This window comes from Bombus pyrosoma, linkage group LG15 (assembly GCF_014825855.1).
Source record: "Bombus pyrosoma isolate SC7728 linkage group LG15, ASM1482585v1, whole genome shotgun sequence".
Classification (NCBI taxonomy): Eukaryota; Metazoa; Arthropoda; class Insecta; order Hymenoptera; family Apidae; genus Bombus; species Bombus pyrosoma.
In genome coordinates, this window is record NC_057784.1 from 10,757,626 (window position 1) to 10,778,429 (window position 20,804).

General features: G+C 36.3%; 1 protein-coding gene across 2 annotated transcripts; it reads right to left on the reverse strand.

The window, feature by feature from the left end:
• Window positions 1-271: 271 nt before the first annotated feature.
• On the reverse strand, window positions 272-13,633 carry LOC122576115 (cGMP-specific 3',5'-cyclic phosphodiesterase-like). Of its 2 annotated transcripts, none has more exons than XM_043745995.1 (13): window positions 9,647-13,633; window positions 7,995-8,422; window positions 7,447-7,778; window positions 7,030-7,263; window positions 6,300-6,657; window positions 5,972-6,141; window positions 5,476-5,698; window positions 5,201-5,275; window positions 5,089-5,127; window positions 4,711-4,992; window positions 4,110-4,486; window positions 3,240-3,676; window positions 272-2,596 (listed from the first exon to the last, which is right to left on the reverse strand). In XM_043745995.1, the coding sequence occupies exons 2-13, from the start codon at window positions 7,995-7,997 to the stop codon at window positions 1,962-1,964; spliced, it is 3,165 nt and encodes a 1,054-aa protein (XP_043601930.1). In that variant the 5' UTR covers window positions 7,998-8,422; window positions 9,647-13,633; the 3' UTR covers window positions 272-1,961. The 2 variants fall into 2 exon arrangements, with proteins under 2 accessions (XP_043601930.1, XP_043601929.1); XM_043745994.1 differs by having other exon boundaries at window positions 8,191-8,422; window positions 9,647-13,632.
• Window positions 13,634-20,804: the final 7,171 nt, after the last annotated feature.

Consider the following 20,804-nt stretch of genomic DNA (forward strand, 5'->3'; position numbering starts at 1 on the left):
TAGTTATCGAAGATGAAAATTTCATAAATAATCAATGACTCACAATAAAAAATTGTGAAGTTTTCATTCATCAAAAAAGATGTCCTTTGAATGTCGAAAATTCAGTACTATTGTATTTTTCCTAGTATCAAGTATATAAATACTAGATTCTATCATATTCTTTCCATACTTCATACTTTTTACTTAATTTTTTTTAATTTCTATAAATTGTTTAATTTAAAATAAATTTATTTCTAGGGGACAGAGAAAAGGTGGAAGAAGTGTAAGACACTTTGAGCACATTCAGATTTTATTTAGTTGTGTGCGATAGTCTCTGACAGGCATGTTCGTACGCAGTGGCTATATCAAAAGACTAGAAACCAGTCTCACTCTTGTCGCTGTATTCACATATTTGCATTTTTTTTTTAAACACCGCACTCGAACGATCCTGAATAATTAATTGATACCTGTATGTACTATTAGCACGGATCGGCCAGGCTTGTATCACGCTTGTGTCTTTTTGTTTCATCAAGAAAATATCTATTTTGCACAACACCATCTGTGACAAGGATTTCATACGATTTAATCATAAATACTTAATATTTTAATGAAACAAAAGACTAATCGAATTCTTTTTGAGCTTTTTCCTGGCTTATCATCCTTTGAATATTAATTAAAACAACAGAAAATAGGAAAGATACTTGGATTAATGATAAGTTATTGACACCAGGAAAGATATGTATAAAGGAAGAAGGAGAAGAAAAAGAGAAAAATACAAAAATAAGATTGCGAGTCACATCCTTGAATTGCAGAATGCGAGATCGCGTATTTATTTCCTGCGTCATAGACGCAATTTTTGGTGTGGCTGAATGACGTAATTGAATCGTTAATTCGATTCGTAAGCATCAATTTGCCTTGTACATATCTTTATCGCTGACTGATTCTCAGCGCTATCTTAGAAACGCGTGGAATCGAAATGCAATGTGTCGAGAATGCATCGAGACTCCAACATTTTCTGTTGCTTTCATTTTTTCCTTTTACAATTTTCTCTATTTTTCACCTTTTTCTTTGGAATATAAAAATGCCTATCATTTGGGTACATATTTCTCATTATTTTTTCTGTATTTTTCGTCTCCTTTCCATTGATATATAAAAATGCCCATCTTCCAACTATTCTTTTCTTTTCTATTTTATAAATCGCGAGATCCATTCTTCCATTTTTCACCGATTCTATATCTCTGAAATTATCCTAATAAGGTATCGAGATGTAATACAAAAAAGATTGTCAAAATTGAATTCGTACCATCGTCGACTACATCACGTTTCTTTTTCTGAATGGTAAAAGTCGATGAAGGTTGCCTAACTCATCACCAGTCTAACTACCTAGCCATCGACTATTCGTCTAACTCCCCACCTAAAGACTCAACAGTCTTGGAATGAAATCTGCAAGCTCCCATTTTCAGCTTTGACTCTGTGATCTTAAATATTTTCTTCGTTCAAGGAAATCTCAGTTCCATATTACTTTGATAGTTTTTGATTTTTCAACGCATTCATTGCTTCGTTTCTTCGCTATACAATCATTTAGAAGTTTCATTTTTACAGTCGTCCATTATTTAACAAATGATTTCGTCATTCTGTTAACAATTCCTTTCTTGTTTTCTTTCTTGTTCCACTATACAGTCATTATATTCTCTAGAATTTAGTTCTTCATTCTCAATGAATTACTCTCCATTAGTCTTCAGTTATCTCCATAATTCTATTAACAATCTTGATTACCATGATTCTTCAAAATCTTCTATGAACATTAAGAGCTCAAGGTAATCTTTATTTCTTCGTAAATAACTAGTTGCAAGCTAGTATAAATTAGCCAGTAGACACTATCAAGGTCCACCGGAGCTAAAATTTTAAATTTTTCATAAAATCTTATATAAAATCTTCTTTCATCATTCCGGTATGCTCTCAAGAGTGGTGGACGTAAGCCGTCAAATAAGCAAACATAATTTGTTCCGACTCTTTCTGTCAGGTATCAAAGCTTTCGATCTTGCAGCATCCTCAGGAGTGCTTCTAGCATAAAGTGACCTACTGATTCGATGTCTGACACCTTTGGTTAATGTTCGACCTCCTTTTCTTAAAGAAGCGAATCTTCCTAACGTGGATTTTTCTGCAACTTCTTTTCTGTCTACGTGAGCACAGTTCAAGGTCGTGACAGTAAACTCGATGTCCTTGGGTTCATAAGAAATGAATTCTTCTACAGGTTCGTCAATGGTGTCACGATCAATCCAGGTCAAACCCATCTCGACTTTTTCAGCCAGGTCTTGCCAATGTTGCCTATTTTCCATGGTGCCTTCATAGAGAGGCATAATCCATGGAAAAGTGTCTGAGAGGACCTTGTATAAAGGCAGACATATCACGTCGATGAAACCAACTTGCATTTGGGGAAGTTCGTCCTTTCTTTCACGATCCATCATGGCCACTGGTTGTTGATTTAACTGAAGACGTTCTAGATCACCCTGGTCAAAGAATTCATCGGCGACAAGCTTGGCTACGCGGTGTTGTACTTCCCAAGGCTTTGCTATGGCGCTCACGTCACACGCCGTCATCATCATTCCACATAGCACTGGAAATAGAAAGTGGAAATCGAAAGATGAGAATTTGGTATTTGATATAGTGCTGTCAGTGCTTAGTAATTACAACAGAATTTAGGTTAGGCAATGTTAGAAATGTAGAGTTAGGTTGACTGTTAGCTGCTAGGTGGGATAGATTTTATTATAAATATAGTGACATGTCGAATCTGAAGTACTATATACCCAAGTACATATACATATGACTTTGAGATTTGATTTTACTATAGATATAGGAAAACTGCTGTCCATTGAATTTAGCGCACTATGGATTTAAGGCTCCTAGAATTTATTTTACTGGATATCACCTTTGGGTATACTGGATATAGGGGAATAGGTATCTTCTAGATTTAGTTTTTCCACGAGTATAGAAAATCATATATAATTAGACGTCAAATTTGAAGACATTATGGGAATAGAGCAATATTTACTTGTTAGATTTCTCTCTATTATAAAGAAATAATAAAATATTAAATTTGATGTCACCCTGTCGGTACAGAACACCAGTTATTAAATTTTCAATTACAAATATCTTTCGTCATATTATAGGATATACGGTAGAGGAAACAGAGGATATACGTAAATGATATATAGGTGAATTACTAGCTTTTACGGTAATCATTGATAAATTAATCTTACGTTCTTTCTTCTCCTCACTCTGCCAATCGAATTCTCCCTCATCGATCAGCTCCATGAATCTATTTTTCTTCTTAAAATAAACAGCCAAATCAGTAGAAAGTATCGCACTTTCAACCACCTTCATCACCTTCCTATAATCTTCCATAGACAGGCTCTGAAAGATGTTATTGCTGTCCGAATTCAGGATCATGACACATTGATCGAAATGATGATGTTCCATAGTACTTGTTGAATAGAGAATAGCCAATGGCGATTCTGTCTTCATTTGAAACGCGTTATTGGTTCCTCGATGGTCTAAGTCGTGACACAAACAAGCGACTAGGAGTCCAAGAATTTCAAGGTCTGTCATGAACTGCTCCATCTTGCCGGTTTTCAGCATGGCGAACATAGTCTGGGCGACGTTTAGTGCATGCCTCCAATTATGGTACTTGACTGGTCTAAAAATAGTCAAGAAATTTCCATGCTACAGCAGGTTCCACAAGTTACTTTAATATACATTTTCATTCATTTTTGTCTCGGCATTACCATTAGACTGTGGATGTTGTGCAAATTATAAAATAAAAGGAAATGTAATTTAGACAGAGATTTGATTCGCTGTATAAACATTATAACGAGTACTTCATCTTGAATATTTCGCATGTTGTGTGCATTATGTACATTTTTATACATATATTTAAATATTTTATAAATACATAAACATCCGCAATCCAATTGTTTGTAATCTTGTTACGGCATTTCATAAGTTGTAATGCAATTTTTATAATAATTTCACTAGTTAATTAGGGGAGACTCTGCTGACAAAATTTCCAAAACCCTCCAACTTTTGGAGTATCATGTAACATACTTTAATTAATTTAACAATTTTCTTACCTATAATTTTTCTTGACACTGAGAACCCATCTGCAGAGAACCTCGTAGGGGATATGAAATTTTTGGATGAGGTCGCATTGTTTGAACATTCTAATTGTAGCTCTACAGGTATCTTCGTCGGTCAAATCGAAGTCAATGAAAGTGAAACTGTACAAATTATAGCATTCCGCGGACGGTATCGGTTCAGAAGTTAATTTCAATGTGTCGTCATTGCTGGCTGTCGCATGGTAGCTCAGACATTCAAGAGCTACTTTCTGCTTGGCCATCAGCTTACAAGCTGATTCGTACATTTGGGTATTGTGGATTCCGAGGCCGCAGAAAATGGCGAATGCCTCGAAGATCGATACGTCCGAGTCCGTGAAGGATGTTCCGTTGTCCTGTAGAATAGTTTATCGATAATTAAACTTACTTTAGATTTCGTAGATCGATAGCGAGCTTCATAAATATTGGATTTTTCAATTGCAAACCATTTAATTTTAATTAAAAAAACTATTAATTTTTCTAATAAAAAAAATAGAAGATAATCACTCTAATTATCGAAGATTCTCACTCCCGAAAATTAAAAAATATAAAAGTATTTGATATAAAAGAAATGAACAACCTTGTTGATTAATTGAGCAACGCCAATCACAGTTCTCTGCCCATTAACTATTGGCATACAAAGAATACTCTTGATGGGTCCACTACCAGCTTGAACAACGTCCTTCTTCAGCCACGTGGTCACGTCTCCAATATTCAAGATCTGACCAGTAGCAGCGACGTATCTTGCGATCTGACCCAGAGGATTCGATAGATCGCTTCCGCTAGGTCTGTAGACTTTAGCTTCCTGAGTCTCGTTGTCCATCTCGAAGATTGTAGTAAATTTATTTGCATCGTTCAATGCCTAGGCGTAAAAAGAGAAATTTCGACGCGAAAGGAAAATGAAAAATTAAGAATATTAAACGCTATTGATAGGTCAAAGACCAAGAGATTTACTCACGTGTTGTTGGAAAATATCCTCCATCTCGATGTTGTTACTCTGAGCCGCCAGGAAAGAAGAAAAAGATGATCAGACTTACGAACTCGAGCAACACGTTGCCGGTGTCACTCACCTCTCTCCTCGACAGCGGTTTCCGGCACTCTTGCGTCGACTTTCCCGGTCGTTCGACGATCTTTTCGAGGTGTCCCTGAAACGAAACTTAGTATCTCTTATTACGCTCCTCGCCGACCTTTTCAAAGGGCTCGAGAAATCCTCGCTTTTCTCACAGCTTCACTTATTCTATGCTATTTAACAACCGAGTAGAGAAATTAGAAATTCGTTAAAAATCTGTTTCGTACTTTAATTACTTTAGTCACACGTTGAACTTGATTATTCGAATGAACTTACTGCCTCGCCGCAGTCAAGATCTAGAAGGTACACGGCACATCTTTCGCATTTTAGAAGTTCCTTCGCTTCGGTTATTATTTTCGTGACCAAACATTCCAGATTGTTCTGTTCTTCGAATATGTTTCTAGCAAGATTCAGCAGAATCTGATTTCTTCGATACTCTTGCACCGATAACTCGAAAAGCTGTGCGTTTTGTATTCCGATTCCGCAAAATGTTAGGTACCTGTAATTAGTTTTTTCATACAGACATAGAATATGTATGTCGCGATGTTTTTAATTTATTTCAAAGATAGGTGCTATAATATTCAACGATAAGTATTTTGTATTTTTCCAATTTTTTCCATCTTGTCTTATCTGTCTCGTCTTTATTTGTTTCATTTGCCATTAGATCATCGTCTGGTAGTCTATAATCTGTGTCCACGATAGAAAATGTTTAGCGTATTGTAGAGTCCGTAACGTTGCTTTTTACTTTTAACTAGTGGTAACATTCGCTAACCTTTGGAACACCTCCACGTCTCTATCGGTAAATTCGTTACTACCATTAGTCTTATTTATAATCTGTGCAACACCAATCACGTCTCCCTCGTAATTGCAGATAGGCATAGATAAAATCAATGTTGTCTTGTAACCTGTTCTCATGTCGATGGAACTATTGAACCTTGGATCCTAGAAAGGAACATTTATCAACTATTTATTTTTGTCCTAGAAATGTTTTTATTCAGAATTTTTTCCTTTATTTTTTAAAATTGTCAACCATTCTTATCCTTAACATCTTACTTATTAATTAATTAATTCATAACATCGAATCTCTTTTTTATGCGTACCTTGTAAGCATCCTTGATGTTGATGATTTCCTTAGTTTGAGCTACATAGCCAGCAATTCCAACTCCAAAAGGAATCTTAATCTCTTCGTTCTTCGCCCTTTGAATGGCTTCCTCTAATTCAGTGTCTTGCGTCACATCGAACAATTTTGCAACTAAATATCTATCCTCCAGAGGTCCTTTAGCCAGAAAAAGGCTTCCACGATCAGCATGCGTGAGCAGGCCGACGTTCACAAGGATCTTATGACAAAGAACGTTGATATCCAACTCATTCGCCACATCCCTGATCAACTCCATGAACAAATCGCTCTCATCCAACCTGTTGAGCTCTTCTCTTCGTCCTACCAACGAGGTGTAAGTCCTGGATTTAACATACACGATCATATCTTATAGGTATTCTGATTTTTTCTTCGTTCTACGAATGAAGATTTTCACTCTTTAGCAAACCGTTGATGATAAGGGTGAATTAAAGTAAAAATTCATTTTTTTATAAATTTTCATTCTTAGTAGATTAAAGATATTTATGTAAATCGCAATATTTTTATAAACGCAATTATAGGGAATAAGTAACTATAATCTAAGTACAATAGATACCTAAACGAGGTAGAACGTATTTGTTTATTTGAAAAATATTCATAGTCCTCAGGCACAAGTTTCTTTGAATATTTACGTATAACGTTGAAAAGACTAAAAAGTTTTTAAAATAGAAAAGATTAAAAAGATGTTAAGTCACCTGCTGGGACTCCTACTGCGTTTCGCCGGTGAACTGGAGGCCAGCCAACTCTGGAACAGGTCAGAGGTGACACTGTTCCGTTTGCTTCGACTCAGAAGATTCTCCTGTTGGTGTACGTTCTTCAGTGGTGATTTGGTTTGAACCACAGTTATACCCTGAAGTCGTTGACGAAGCTCGAGGCTCGCGTTCTCGCGAAACCAGGCCTCCGCCGCGTCCGGATGCGCCTCGAGGTATCTTTTTGGAAAAATATCGTAACAAAAATGTACTTTTTTTAGCTTTCTGCCTATGATATTTATTAATATGCCGATCCACGTTAAGAAACAAAATATTCAGAAGCAACATGAAAGTTTATAAAATAAATGTATGGATCAGCGATAACGAGCAATATTCAAGTATAAGAACAAAATATTTACTTACCTGCCAACTTTTTCCATAGTGAGACTATCGTCCTCGTCGTACTCGTGTATCGTATCTTGGCAGGTGATCCTTTTGCTCCTGCATATCCTGTCCTTCAGGACAATTTCGCTGTCCTTCGTATCAGTCTTGATGCTGGTGCTTAAAGGTAATTTTGATTCTTCCTGCGTCTTCGTCTTATCAGGATCATTGCAGGGGACAACGGGTGGTTCCAGTTGCTCGGGATTCAGCGAGCACACCAGGTGACACTTGCTTCGCTCTCCCGTCTTCGAGGACATTGGTTTCGTTGAAATTTTCATTGTCTCGAACTTCTTTAAGTTATCATTCCGGTCCACCTATGTGATTTTTCAAATATCATATTACAATCTTTATAGTATCATTTTTATAACTTCTTCTAGTTATTTACAATAATCGTTTATGAGAATCCCTAGTACGTAGTTACTTTTTAGTTTTCAACATGTAATTTATTAACCATGTCATTACACTTTAAACTTGTTCATTGATGATTACTATTGTTTATTCACTAATTATCTGCATTTAAAATTTTTTACCATTCAAGTATTTATGTCTTTCAATAATATTTTCTTCATTTTCACTCGTTATTTCTCTGCTTGGTCCTTGATAAGTTAATAAACATAATAATTACTTAATAGTAATTATTAAATAATTTAACTTTTGTCATCCTTTGTTTCTTCATTTTCCTTCATTTCTCTTTTTCTTGCATCTTTTTTAGTGGGATTATCGTACCTCTGTGTGTTTCACCTCCGGCAGCTCTTCGTCCACCTCGTCTTCAGACTCCATATCATCTTACGTCTGAATTAATTAGCATTGAGCACGATGGTATAGCTGCGCTGCAAGGCTTTAACGTGCGGAGTCCTCGGGAGAACGAGGTGAGAGGACACTTCGCATTGTAACCCCCTCGCTTTGTTAAACTTTACGGGCTCTTCGGACCGTGCTGCGAGTCCCAGAGACACCAAGCCTGAAACCAGTTAGTTATTCCTTTCGCTCAGAATGTCGCTACCCCCATCTCCCCGCCCCCTCTCCATTCTTAATAACAGAGTTCACCATTGTGCTTTGCTCACCCCGTTTCTGTATTCATGAAACTTATGAAATTCGCGGGAGACAGACGATTAAAAGTAAAGTTGTAAATAATCGTGATTAACCCTTTGCACGTGATGAGGTATTTTTAAACAGTTTTTTATTATTTGCACAAGGCAACTTTTGAAAAAAATAATAGATTTTTCGAAAAATTATGTTCTTATTTTTTGATGCGTTATTAGTATGAATTTTAATTAGTGAGCTTTTTTTGACATGGAAAATGGTACGAGATTTTGGGAGGTATATTTGCGGAATTATTTTTATAAGTTCCCTCGCAATAAGAGTAGTATAAAGAATTATAGAAAATAATATTTCGATGAGAATACTTTTGTTGTATTTTTTTAATGATTTTTAACGATATAATTTAGAAATAAAATACCAATGCATACATATTAATATATATACTATATATGATTTTATACGTAGAATCCTTTTTACAGTTGTTTAGATATATAGAATTATGTATAGAATATTTACAGCGTACAATCATTTTTACGATTCATACTTCATAATTTAATTTTGTTACATTTTAATAATTTTCACGAATTTTTTTAACGATCTTCTGAATCTCCTTTCCTACGTAGAAACGCGTTATGAAAAAGGATCGTGCAATCTTTCATCGCGAACGTGTCTTGTGTAACTAGGAGACTCGTCCTATCCCGTTTCATTCCCCAAGGATCGAACGGAACGACTCTCACGGGAAATTCACGTCTAATCGCAGAATTATGAAATTGCGCGATTTGATATTCAACGGGCCGTTCGTCGTCCCCATGCTACGTCTTTCCGAAAATAACCGTTTGCAGCGAAGAACGACGCGACCATCCGTTACATCGACGTCTACTTTCGTCCACGACACTACCCTTTCCTAACTCCCTCCTCCCACAATCGTGTGAGAGACGACGAAACTCAACATTTCTTTCATTTACACGTTTTCTTAATTCTCCCCATTTTTTAAAAAGAGGAAAGAATTTTAAACAACTTTTGAAAGAACTTCTACACAATTCTCTAAAATTTACTCCTATATTCACAATTTTTAATTTGATTCTTAACTTTTTCTTTGTGTAAAAGAAGCTTGAAAGAATTTTTAAAAAATTCCAAAACTCACCGGTGCCTAATCAACAATTTTCTTCTCAAATCCTTGCATCCTCCTTCGACGAAAGTTTAAAAAAAATTCTATCTCCGATACAATATCTTCCTTATGTAACATTTAAAGGTAGGGTTTTATCGAAGAGCGCTTTTGTTTGATCAACGTGGAGTCTCGATAAAATTATTGTAGATAGTCGAATTGCTAATTTTTTGTCGTGTTTAATTGAAGTACATTGATATTATTATTATACTGTGAAAGAGATCGACAAGGCTACGCCAACGTCTCTTTAACAGTTCGTCCTCTTCAACGGCGTCCTTTAAGTATGCACCGTTGGTTTTTGCTGCATCCCTGGATCTTCACTGGGCCGAGAATTAATCGTTTGTGCATCCGGCCGTTTTCTTCGATCCTTAATAATAACTTAACGAAGAATCGACGTAACGATCTTCCAAAGTTAACTTCGAGTCGATGTCTTCCCTCTTCTTTAGTTTTGTTGATATTCAGAATATGAGAATTAACGAGGATTCAGTAGAAAAGATTCCTTTTAATCGGACATTGCTTGATTTCCAATTTTTATTGTTACTTTTATATTAATATTTAGGATCCCGATCTTTTCCGGAATTCTGTTCCGGAATTTTTAGTTTTGTGACAAATTCATGATAACATATAGAAAATTTAAGATCCATTTTTCAGAAAATTTAGCGGAAAATGTGATCCTTAATTTGATTTCATTATTTTTAGCTTCTTTCTTCTAAAAAGTACGTTTCTTTCTTTTTGATATTTTAAAAGTTATTGTAGAATGAAACTTTTTATTCTGTATGAAAAATTTTAATGTAAAGTAGTGTTTTTGATTAGATCACGAATAATCTTTATTTTCCAATGGGAATTTAACCTTTCTCCCGAATATTCAAAATATTTGGATACTATGAAGTACCATTCCTAGTTGGACAACTGTCTCCAGTTACAAGTAGTACGTTTTTTGAGGCTTTTATCCTTGAATTTTCAATTCAGCGTTCTTAGATCACAATTTTTCTGTGGAAACTTACTTCTTTTATATCTTGGTTTCGTAACAGATTTTGTTGTGGACGGCTCAAACCTTCTAAGGTTCGTTAGTGGAGGGGTCCTTTTTAGTCAGACATTGATCAATGCTCGTTTTGGAATCGTAGTTTAGGCAAGTTGGAAATGGAACTTACTTCGTTCTCAGACGTCTTGTGGCTGCCCAAATCTTTAGATCTTCACTTCAAACTTATACAAACACTTAGTAGATTGTATCTTTTCTAGTTAGACGTCGATGGAGGCTTGTTAAGTTAAATTGGAAATTAAACTTGTTTATTCCTCTCTTTAGTAGTAATAGTAAATATGCTTTCAAACTACCTCAAATCTTCCAAACTTTGTTTCAAACTTGTAAAAAGTATGGTTTTTAAATTAAACGTCAATAGATAATCATTTTTGAATTCTAGCTGGGGTAAGTCTATCAGAGATAAAGATGCTTATTTCTTGTCTTCCTTATATATTTCCCAACTATCTCAAACCTTTCGAGCTTCGTTTCAAATTCGTAAGAAATATCGTTTTAAAATAGGCATCTATCGACACCCGTTTTCGAATTCTGGTTGAAGTAAATCAGAGATCAAGTTTACTCTCCTCCATTTTTGGTTTCGTAACACACAATTATGAAACTACCTTGTGGCTGTTCAAACTTTCTAATGTTTATGTTAATAATGTTAATAATTATTATATTATAATCTTGAAAAAATCTCTCAGTAGGGAGGATCGTTTTTAGTCAGACATCGATGACCGTTTTCAAATCACAACTCGTTTCTTTCGCTCTTGATTTCGTAATGCACTGCCAGAGTACTTCATGTACACCTCTCAAAATCTTCGCTCTAAACTTACAAGAACCTCCAGTAAAGAGTGTCGTTTATAGTCAATCGTCGACTAATCTTAATTCCAAACCCTTAGCTTATATTCTACGTTCATTTTCCTCTCGTTTAATTTAATATAAATCGGACTTATTTTCCTTTTTTAATTTCCTAATTATTAATACGTTCTTAAACTCAATCCCAATCCCAATCTCATTCTCAAATCTTCGAACCTTCGTTTCCAAGCTTCTAAATAGTAGTGTTTCTAATTGAACGATAATCAACTTCGATAAACAATTGTTTTCCGATTTAAACTAAAGCGAGATAGAAATCAAGCCCGAGCAAATCGCGCGACAGGCATCCACGTCACTATCCGCTTTCCGTTATAGTAATCAAGCTGATCCCACGGTCTTCGAATCGATCTCGAGGCGGTCCTCGTTGCATCGTGCATGCTGTCCGTCCTGCTCGTCATGATCCCGCTGCCGGTGCTCCCGGAACAGTGTCACCAGCCTCGACTACGTTCGTGCACTGCGTCAACCAATCCTTCACCTAAACTTATCTAACCTCATGTAACCGACGCTCGATCCACCTTTCGATGTAATCCTTTCAAAACAATTTCCTTCGAATAATCTTCTTAATAATCTATAATTTTCATTCAATCTCCGTTTCACTAGCGATCAATTTATACATTTTCACGTTAGTCAAATCGAGATCGCTGATGTTCTAAACCAATCATTTACTCTCATCGATCGATAATATATTTATTCACCCAATTTTTCAATGCAGCTTCTTAATCGAAAGCACACACTGTGTCATCTATAAATACATCTAAGAGTTAAAACAGACTGGACAATAAAATTAGTCGTTTCTCGTTAATGTCTCACGAAGGAAGCATTCCAAATACGGATATAACAAAGGTGAGGAGAGATACGTGGCTTTTAAAGAAGGTGTCAGGCTAGTCCATCCCTAGAATTCTCTATAATCGTCTGTTATCGGTGACTTTTTACATGGCGAAGAATCTCGGTAGAAAATAGCCCCGTATTTTTCCACTCTTATCGACGATAATCGTACGATATACGGTGAATCATGGGCTGGTCACGCACATGTCGTCGATAGTATGTACGATCGACTAGATAACGCAGGAGACAACCGTGAATATCGAAGGGAAAGGCGACTGGACCGGTCGAAAGCTCCGAGCTTACTGAAGCCAGGCTAGCCGACGAGGTGTTGGTGAAACACGAGCCTTTCTTTGTGTTCGTAGTGGATGTACGTGTGGGCGTGTATCTTCTGCTGTGTCTGTGTGCTCGTATGTGCGCTTGTGCGCCGCTGGAACGCGGAAACTGGTGCGCCAGCTCCGATCTTCCATCGTGGTAGTCTCTGTCCATGATGAGTCGCGTTTCTCTCCGCCTTTGTGTTTGAATAACTCACACATCGATTGTTGTTTCTGTATTAGCGATGTGTCAGTGAGTATGTACGTTGTTGAGTGTGTACGTGCGTATAGATTCGTCGGTGATCGCCTTTTCACTGGCTTCCGAGTGTAATCGTGTATCAAGCTGGGAAACGTTAGCTCGTGTCTTTGTGTGAGAGTATGTAGGTTTCGTGTCATGGATATTACTTCTATAGTTGTGTATTTTCTTTTTGTAGGAGCGTTATGTGTACGAGTTTGTTTGCGATGATGCGTGTATGGATAGAGTAGGAATTATTGTGTTTGCGTGTGTTTGTATGGGGATGATACAGTGACGTCTTTTGCTTGATTCTGAGGAAAGGAATGGGAATGAGTATGCACGAGGTAGGATATATCGTGTGTGAGAGGTGATAGTTGGAAATCTACGTATAGTTTTGGTTGTCTTTGCGTGGAGCCACGTATCGAAGAGAATTACATCATTGGGTCTGCCCGGCTAAGTAGAATGTACCAGGCTTGGGTCAGACGTGGGGCGAGAGCTTGGTTACTTGATATTGTATTTAAGAGTAGAAACATTGGTCTGGAATATGTTAGGATGACTATACTATGTATGGATAATCGTAGTCAACCTGTCTTTTGACAATTAGTTAATAGTGATCCAGGAATTTGTTCGATATAGTTAATTTAGATTCCAAATAAAGAAAAAATTAAATTATTTTGGGTAATATAAAAGGATTGGGTATGTCATGGTTAAAATGGCGTAATAGAAATAAATAAGTATATATGTATGATCGTGTTTTTATTTCAATAAAGTTAATATTAATTTTATCGCTAGGTATTTATAAATATAATTCATACTGCATAATTAATATAAAATTCATGACACAAAAAGTCGGGAAAAGTAAAAGAATTCAATTAACAAGATCGAACGTAAGAACTTAACAAATTCTTCGAATCGGACCAACAACTATTTCAAACAGCTAAAAATCTGAACGATATTTCACTGTAGTTTATCCTTCTTTCAGTTATGTGATATTACATAAATATTGGTAAGAATTTTCATTAGTTTCGTAAAATAAATATTTAAAAATTCTGAAATGCTTAGGAACGCACATTACAACGTTGAGGAAGGTTACAATTTTTAGACTCGATATCGTCATATATTTTTCAATAAAAAGCAGGTTCACTCCCCTCATAATCCTACACGGTTCCTAAATTTAACTTCCCCCTCGATTTTCCTGCTTTCAATTGGTGCAATATTATTGTCAACATCAAAGCCTACGCTTGTTTCTTAATACAATAAAAACACATGTGAACCTTCTGTGATATATCCCCTGAAAATTTACCTTCCTCATCCACTTTCCAATCACCAATGATGCCAGGAACATCGAAGAAACCAATATCAACGAGATCTAAGTCATCCGTGCTCGTCCCCAACTTCTAATCCCTTAACCCAAACACGCCAGTCAGTAGAGAATTCCCACCCAAACGGGCCAAACACAAATCACTCCGAGCATCGCACCATAAGCGCATCCTCGTGTTTCCCATCCACGTGTACACGTCCACACGGTCACGGTCTGTCCCGCGTATACACATCCAAATTCACGTATAGCTGCTGGAATCGATATAGCGAAGTCATAAAATTGATCCGATATTAAGCTTTTTACAATATAGCTCGAGAGAGATTCAGGAAAATGCGTAGTCAAATACTTCCGTATGTAAATACGCGACTAATATTCAATTCCCAAGAAACAAATGACTTCCATAAGCAAATTTTATAAAGCGTTTGTAGCATCATCATTTTTTTGTACATTTGAATTCATGCAGTTGATTGATGTGTCCGAACAGTCCATATAATATTATGAATTTCACATCTTAATTATTAAACCTAGTGCAGTTACCTATACTTATCTTTTATGAAAAGTAGAAAGGATATATTTGTTGTACCAATTGATAGCAGAGATGTAGAAAATCTCGAGGATGAAGTAATAATTATCTTCTGAATCGTTCGCTTATTATTTTATTACACTAATAGAAAAAGCTAATATCTATTACAATACATTGTTAGTAAATTATAACAGCAAGTTTAAGATATATCTAATATATATCTTCCAATTCATTCGTTCTAAATTCTTTCTTATATTGTTAGCTTCTCGAAAAACCTTAACTCCTTGATGTACGACTTCGCCATATTTCTTCTCCCAACTATACATACACATCACCAAATTCAGAAAGCAACGTGGTCGCGCTCGCGCGAATTGCAATGGACCAGGTTAGGCGCGAACTTTCCACGGGGGTTATGCGTGCGCCCGTAGCCAAGGCACACAGACACATCCATCGTCTGTGTGCCCGCCTCGGGAATAGCTGGAAGATCGATAACGGAGTACGAGTCCCGGACGCAGCATCTCCCGTGTCTGCTCGCGCGATTTTCCACCGAAAATTTCTCAGAGCGCCGCCGATAGCCGGCCTGCTCCATCGATTTGACGCCGTTCTCCGTCGGCTAACCGTTCCTAGACGTTTTATTTAGACGCTTCTCCATCACGTTCGTGTTTCTTCGGTTCTTTTTACCATGATACTTAGTTATAGAGATTTGGTAGGTTGATTTTCATATTTTGAGCAAGGTTGCTGAGGCATGTTGTGGGCGGAGGTTGATTTAGAGGTTGGCAGGCTGAGGAGGATAGAAGTTCATTTGGCGAAATTGTTGTAGTTCGCAGTTAGTAAATTGTATATGTTAACGAGAAATATCTTCACGAAACATTGTTTTTAAGTTGCTTAATAGTTGCGAATATTCATCTGCGATTTTTTCCTTATTATACGATCAATGACAGAGTGGAACGGGTTGCGTTATAAGAGCATAGATTGGAAAGAAAGGAAAGCAAAGTGGGATAAGAAAGAAGAGGAGAAAGGGGAGGAAGGAAAGGAGGTAGAATATAAAAAGAGGGAGAAAGGGTAGTAAAACAGCAAATGAAGGAAGGGAAGAAACTGGGATAACAAAATGGGTAAAGGGAAGAAAGCAGAGTAGCAAGGAAGCAAAATAACGAAGAACGGGGCGGGAAAAAAGGAAAATGGGACGGGGGAAAGCTAAGAGGGGAGTTCCTCTTGGGAGGAAGATAAGGACGGGAGGGATGAAAAGATTAGAAGCGAATAGAAAAAACAAATAAAAATAAGAGGAAGGAAGGGAAAGAATAAGAGACAAAGGTCTTATAAATTTTGTTTAAACCTTAAGGAACGCTGAAAAGTTTGGCGACGCACCACGACACACACACACACACACAAAGATTGTTACGCGACGGTATAAGTTTGACATGAATGTTACTTGAACCTTCTTTTCCTACGATATTATATATTCTATTGTAGGTACGAGACACGTGATTAAGGTTCACTTCGTATGTATAACATGTTCTGGAAAGGTGGTCGATCAGAGTTTCGAAATTCAACGTGCTAGGGTGCGCAATAACTTTATTCTCCTTCTTTTTCATACATATCTAGCGAGAGATAAATTTTTATCAACGCGTAGTACCCACTTCAAAAGTCTATAAAACTGCTTATCAATTTCTTTAACGAAACATACAAACGTCTTTACTGTCCCTCTAAGAGGATTCTCCGTGTCTTCTTTAAAGCGAATAAATTCGAGGACCGTCAATATTTCTAATATTAAATAGTATAATTAAAAATTCTAATAAAATTAAACAAAAATAAGGAAAAAGAAGGAAAAATAGCGCAGGAGGTGGCGTGGCGTATCGTTTTTCAATAAATTATTCGTCCGCATGCGTGTCTGGCTCATGCTGTGCCGTTTAAGCGCTCCGGGTGTTTCGTATCTCGCCCCATAAGGCGAGCTACAAATTATATCTCGAGGACACACAGGTAAGCTATCGATTCCGACCACGCTACTCGCGCCATCGTTCTTTTTCTCCCGTTCGACGGCTGTTTGTCTTACCGCAAGTTTACGTTCCCTCAGCGTGCTCGTGAATTAAAAATCGATGCCACTGTTACAAAGGTTCGCGCCTCGTAAATCTCGATTATCTGACGCGTGTTCCCTAAAATCGTGCTTTCTTCTTTTTTCTATTTTTTATTCAAGTATTTTATTCAAACACTATGCAAGTTTTCGTAAGGATTCGTAAGAAAAACAGATCTTTCCAAATTTTCGACTTTCTCTTAAAAAAAATTGAAGAGTGTTGAACAGAAATTAAAGATGCTAGATTATTTTCCTGCTTCTCTAGAAGGAAACAAACTTGGACAAGGCTTATTTTTATCGTAAGCCCTTCGTATTGGTATAAAAGATACCAGTATTAAAATAGAGTACAATATTTGTGTAGACAAAGAGTATAAATCTTCTGGATGGCGTTCCAAACTTTTAGATTGCAATTTAAAGGAAATAGCATACATATACGAGTACTAAGATCGTGTTATTGTAGACTTTTTCTACAACTTTTCCGCTCTTTCCTTCCTGGATAAAGATCCAGCAGGTTATGACTTTTTCGTTTTAGATTCGAAAATTGATTAGGGATTTCATTGGTTAGGTACGCGAAAGTTTGAACCACGAAATTACAGATAGAAGATTTCGAGGTTTGAAAATTATTATTGCTTCGCCCGTTGTAGGGTGTAGCAAATATTGTAGTATAGGTATAGGGCCCGATGAGTTTGTTTCATTGCTGTAAATTGTTTTACCTTGGAGGATTGAAAATGGTGCGTACCATTTGTGGAGTTTAATAAGTTTTGTATAGGTTGAGGGTGGTTAGATAGCTTTCTTTGAGTTGGCCTTTTCAAGTATGCATAGAACCACCCTGACGCACTATTTAATTTTCAGTTGTTTCTTGACAGCTTTTTTCGTTCTCTTCTATTTATAAGTAAACGATATCGGTGAACAGTTCAAAGAAAGAAATACATATTATTCATCGACTGATATTGTTGGTTCGTAGATGATCGCTATGTCGTGATTTACTTAATTTTATTTTATATCTTGTATTTTATACGACCAAAATATTCTTGTTGATTTTATTAAATATAATTAAATAATTAAATGTATATATATATATATAAAATGTATTAAATATACAGATTCCCAAGTGGTAAGCAAAGTTGAAGAAAGACAAATTGTTAAATCAAATTACTCGACAAAGAGAAACGTGACTATTGAGCTCGAACATTTCAATTGGTATAAGTGTTTCGTGTGCTCTTTTAAAAGTTACCCGAATTAGTTTCATTTTAAAGAGCACCCAGGGCCGATGGATGCTGTGAATATTTAAAAACACGAACTGAATTAAGTGTACGTGCAGTGATCGGGGTATTAACATAAATAGGCGTTTCTGTCGATAGACGATTGGTTTATGCGAGAAGGTCAACCTCGATGAAAGTAGAATTAAAATGGAATATTCAATGCAGAATCGATTTGCAAACCGATATCTTGACTTTTGACCCCTATAGAACCTGAATTTAAGTAATCTTACGGTGCACGTGTTATAGAATTTTTGCTAGAAGACTTTTGTTGTTTAAAGTGTACTACAAGTATGCGATATAAGTAGAAATTTATTGAAAAGATATTATTGAAATATTTTTACGGAAATCCTTCGGGTGGATCGTACCGAAGCCATTTAGAAGTTATTTGACAATTAGGGCAGAGAAAGACGCTTAAATTTATTTGAGATTACTTAGAGGTCATCAAAAATTATTTTGTGATTTTTTAAGAATAGTTGATCGTCATTTGAGATTCATCCAAAACTATCTTTCTGGTCTCTTACATTCACTATTATTTCTTTCTATTCCTATATCATCTACAAGGATAAAGGGACATGTTTTAAGAGGATGATCTCGATCGCTAGAGAAAGAGGCGTTAGCAAGAGCGTAATGTGGCTCGTTAGCTACGAAGAAGGGAAAACGTAGAACCGTAAGAGAAAAGAGGACAAAGGACGGATATAAGTGCTAGCTCACCCTTCTTAAATTCTGATCGAAATCCTGAATGTTCGCTGATTTTATCCGACCTTTCCGATGTTTCCCTCGTTACTAACGTAGTTCGTGCTCAAATCTTTCCTACGTACGATAAGAAAACTGGATAAACTTATCTTACTTATGAGTTCCGAGACTCTTTCTTGGGTTATTTCAATTTTTCATCCGATTCTTACGATGATATTAATCAAGAAAAATACAACAGATAACGTTAAACAGATAACGAATGTTTATTCAAATTCATACGTTCATAATTTACGAACGTATCCTCGTTGGAGATTTGCTTCGTCTTTAATTAATTTTAATTAAATAGCTATTATACATAATATATGTTTTACTTTGGATTATTTTACGTATTTTTGCATATTATGCGCATTCTGTATACTTTTGTACTTTTAAATTTCTTATAAATGTATAAATATCTGAGTCTACTTATCTAATATTTAGTCTATTAACAAATTAAAGAATCGATATCCTTTTCCAACATCTAATCACCGCACGTAAAACTTACGCTTTAAATTTCAATTTCTTAAATTTGAATCTGAAAATTCGATATTCATTAATCTTATTCTCCTCGAAGCAATTGCCAAACTAAAATAAAATGGCTAATGAATTAAAGAAACAATCTCCTTTTCAATATGTACCACATTCCATTCCCTGTAATATCAAAATTCCAATTTTATCAATTTTCGTTCAACGTTTATCAAACTCCCTATCCCGGAACAATTACCAGCGTCAAACAAAATTTCCATACATCGCACATCAGTCAAGCAACCAAATAACGAATAGCTGGACGGATGTTATTTCTTCGAAGGATTAAACGTATCTCAACAGGGGGTGTGAACGCGGAGGAAAACAAAGGGCGATGCAGGATTTTCCAGAGGCTTCTGGATTCCACGTGGTATGGTTGTAGCTGCAATACCGATTTCCAGCGTCTACTAAATTTGTGCCAGTATACGACGGCCATTTTCACACACACCCCTCGCCCCTCTGCCGGTTCATGACTCCTTTACCTGACCAACCCCTCGGCAATAGCCGTTCCGAATCAAACTCTCACCCTCTGTTCATGGTCTTTATTTCGAGCCGGATTGCAACCGTGCGAACATCGATTTTCTATTTATGGAATATAATTTAACCAACGTTATCGTAGGATTACGGCGACGTTAACGTCATCCCACCACCAGCCCACCACCTTTAAGGGAGGATTTAATATTCTTTAGGTTACGAGGCGGGATGCTCGTTCTCTGTTTGCTACGATTCATGAAAGCGTTTAATTGGTTGTATCGAGCGTGCATGCGAAACTATCGGTAGTTTACGCGACTTTAATTTCGTAAATACACTGTATAATTCGAAGCAGATTTTCGTGTACTTTTTCTCCCAGGTGTAACATAAACAGTGTTTTATTTTGTTCCGTCATTCGGTACCAGTACAAGGATAAATTCGATGTTGTGGCTTTTTTCGTGAAAGCATAACATAAAAAACGTAAGCAACGTAAAAACGTAATAGCTCATAAAACCTTCCTTGAGGGTAGTAAAAGAGATCGAGATCCGGACGTTGTGGAAACACGAAAAAGCAAGGAAATAAAAATAATTGGACGGACAGTTCGCTGAAAGTGTGTTAATAGAGTTCTCTTTAGTTCGGTATCTTCATTTTAGGGACCAAAACAAAGGATAGTGATATTAAATAGGGTATCCTATATATTTTTCATCCCGCAGCTTCAACGCAAAAGCGTTTTTCACTCGTTAAATATTTCAGCGTGGGTAGTTATTGTAGAATACATTGTCGTAGAAGTATATTTTAATCCACATTTGTTAAAGCGAACATTAAGAAACTTATGATTTTCAGATTGCTAATTTCTATTTGACGATGTACTAATATTAGCATATCCGACGTCAAAGAGTATTTCTATTTCTAAATAATAATTTCTCGCGAAATTACCTCCTGACATTTAACATAACCTACTAATCGGAAACAA

Coding starts and splice junctions, on each gene's coding strand:
- LOC122576115 (XM_043745994.1), bottom strand. CDS start 8,244: ATGGAGTCTGAAGACGAGGTGGACGAAGAGCTGCCGGAGGTGAAACAC. Junction 5,128..5,200: donor AACCGCTGTCGAGGAGAGAG/GTGAGTGACACC, acceptor CTGGCGGCTCAG/AGTAACAACATCGAGATGGA. Junction 4,993..5,088: donor AGGATATTTTCCAACAACAC/GTGAGTAAATCT, acceptor TTTTACGCCTAG/GCATTGAACGATGCAAATAA.